The 2,500-nt window shown below is 42.5% G+C and overlaps 1 protein-coding gene across 1 annotated transcript in view; it reads left to right on the top strand.

Moving 5' to 3' along the window:
- Window positions 1-2,500, top strand: part of ankrd50 (ankyrin repeat domain 50) — a 25,388-nt gene that overhangs the window by 725 nt on the left and 22,163 nt on the right. Inside the window, exon 2 of the mRNA XM_081382515.1 lies at window positions 1,269-1,977. Within this exon, the coding sequence (XP_081238641.1) occupies window positions 1,526-1,977 (452 nt within the window). The 5' untranslated portion in view covers window positions 1,269-1,525. The remainder of the gene's footprint in view (window positions 1-1,268; window positions 1,978-2,500) is intronic.

The following is a 2,500-nucleotide window of genomic DNA, read 5'->3' as shown; positions in this document are numbered from 1 at the left end:
ACAAGAGATTGGAGGGTTACTTTAAAATGTATTCCGTATTGCAGGAAATTACTTCATAAAAAAAGTATTTAGTAACGTAATCTAAACACCACGATATGAAAGTAATGTAATCGGATTACTTTTGGATTCCTTAAAGGTCACGTGTGTAAATACAGAATAGCTGCTGTCTTCAAAATGAACGCTAAGACATTTGACTCCTCTTATGATTTATTAGCGTGGTGATTTAGGTTTTGTTGGTTTTATTAGCCTATATGGCGAAAGTCTTGATTTGTTTTCTATTACAAGACTATGGCTGTGTGTCAAACATAGTCAGCATTTTTGGGCCATCATAGTATCTTTGTGAATCAATAACATCTTTGGGGCATCATATTATGTTATGATATAGGAGATCAAATGTACTAGCCAAGTCATCCTTGATATTCCTAAAATTCTGCTGATTCACGAGTTTGATCCCTCACTGTTTGAGTTGGCTCAATATTTGCATGTTTCAGTGGTTCGTTGCTCTTTTGAATGTTGGCCAGAATGCTTGAGGCATGTGTGATGAATCTTGAATATGAATATTATGAGTATTGTTGCTCTGTTCACTCTTGTGTTGCTGGATAAACTTGCATGGGTTTTATCCATGATTTATTGGTTGATAAAAAGTGAAGTATGATTGTGGACTGGAGAGAGTTATTAATATTTTTCATGTGGTGAAAGTCCAGCTTTTAATGTTGTTAATGTGTCTATGTGGTGTTTTTAATATGCTTAAACCATGTGTAAATTCATAAGTCGACAGCATTGCTGAGTATTTCCTCCTTAAAACTGCAGTGAACCAAAGACAGTCTCAAAAACACGCTTTGAAATCGCTGGTGTTTCTGACGTCACAAACTACCTTGTAACCAATCAGATCAACGTGTGATCGTCAACCAGTGGATCTCTGAGCTGAGCGAGTGAGTGGAGGCGGGGCTCATTTGCATATTCATAGTCGCGCATACTAAATGAGGCAATGAGTTACATTCAAGATATTTTACGGAATGAAGAAAAAAAACATTTAAATATGTCATTTTGGTGATTAAAGATGAGTTTTAAGGGATAAAATGATTGACTACAGGGGGACTTTAATTGTTTATATACATTAATACATTCGGCCGATGTGCCTTGCATTGCTTTCAATACATTTTATAAGTTCATGCGTTCTCTTGGGACTCATAAACTGGGCTAGCACCATGTTTGAGCTGATTGTTCACTAAGAAACGTGTAAAGAAAGTAAACTGTGTTTGTTTCAGGGTGTTTCATCAGCACTATGATGAACGGTCACAGACAGATTTGATGGAGACTTCACTCTATTGGGTCTGAACCGCCCGCAACACTCAACACCGCTATCTTCAGGGTCCAGTTCTGCTTTGGTCCGAGGGAGGAACGCTCACTCTAACTCATCATCATGATGAAGGACGGGTGTCTACGCAGACGCCCTCGCGGGGTTTGAGAACATGCCCAGAACAACCTGAACCATCAGTCCATCTCGACCCGCCGGACTCGGATCATGGCCCAGACCAGCCTGTTGCAGGGCAAGCGCTTCTACTGCCGCGAGTGGGTCTTCCACAAGATCCAGCACTGCCTTCAGGAGAAAACCCACAACCTCAGCGCCCCGGGGTCCTCAGAGCCGCTGGAGCCCGTCAGCGGGCCGGGGAAGAGCGGGTCGTGGGGGGTTCTGCTGGTCGGCGGACCCGGGAGCGGGAAGACGGCTCTGTGTACGGAGTTACTGTGGCCCGGTTCTGTTCACCGCGGGCTTCACCAGCACTGTCTGGGCTTCCACTTCTGCCGGCCCGAGGACTCGGACACGCTGTGTGTGAGCGGGTTCGTTCGCGGACTGGTGGCGCAGATACGCCGGTCCGGACTCGTCCCGGATTACGAGGAGAAAGTGAGGGAACCGGCGGTCCAGAGCGCACTGCAACCGGGAGAATGTGAGAGGAACCCGGCTGAGACGTTCAAGAGGTGAGGAGCACGTGCCGTTTAATTTAATATTCAGCAATATTATTGATCTCCTGCATTTACACTATTATATGAGAACTGAACTGAGCTGGACGATGAGCGGATATATATATATATAAATGAACTAAATTAATAACTTTTTTACAACAGAAATGAAGCATCACTGAACTGGCTTAAGCTGGACTGAGACGCTATTCTCTTCTGGAAACAAACTCTGTTGTGTTATTCTCCTGTTATCTCAGTAAAGCTGCTGTATTGTAAAAAGGTCTATATAAATAAAGCTGACGACATAATCTGTCAGATCACGTTTATTAATATAGTGCTTTATACAGTACAGATACACAGAAGGAAGAGGAGAGTAACAGACTTTATCTTTTGACTTTTGCAGTATAAAAGCAGTGGGGTTGGGTATCGTTTGTTTTAACAATTTCGATTCCAATATGGTAAAAAAAACCACTTGGATATCATTCACATTTACTCTTATTGCAAAACATTTAATTGTTGCTGAATATCATGAACACAAATC

Source organism: Scardinius erythrophthalmus, assembly GCF_964197995.2.
Source record: "Scardinius erythrophthalmus genome assembly, chromosome: 13".
Lineage (NCBI taxonomy): Eukaryota > Metazoa > Chordata > Actinopteri > Cypriniformes > Leuciscidae > Scardinius > Scardinius erythrophthalmus.
This window is presented reverse-complemented; position numbering and strand designations above follow the sequence as displayed.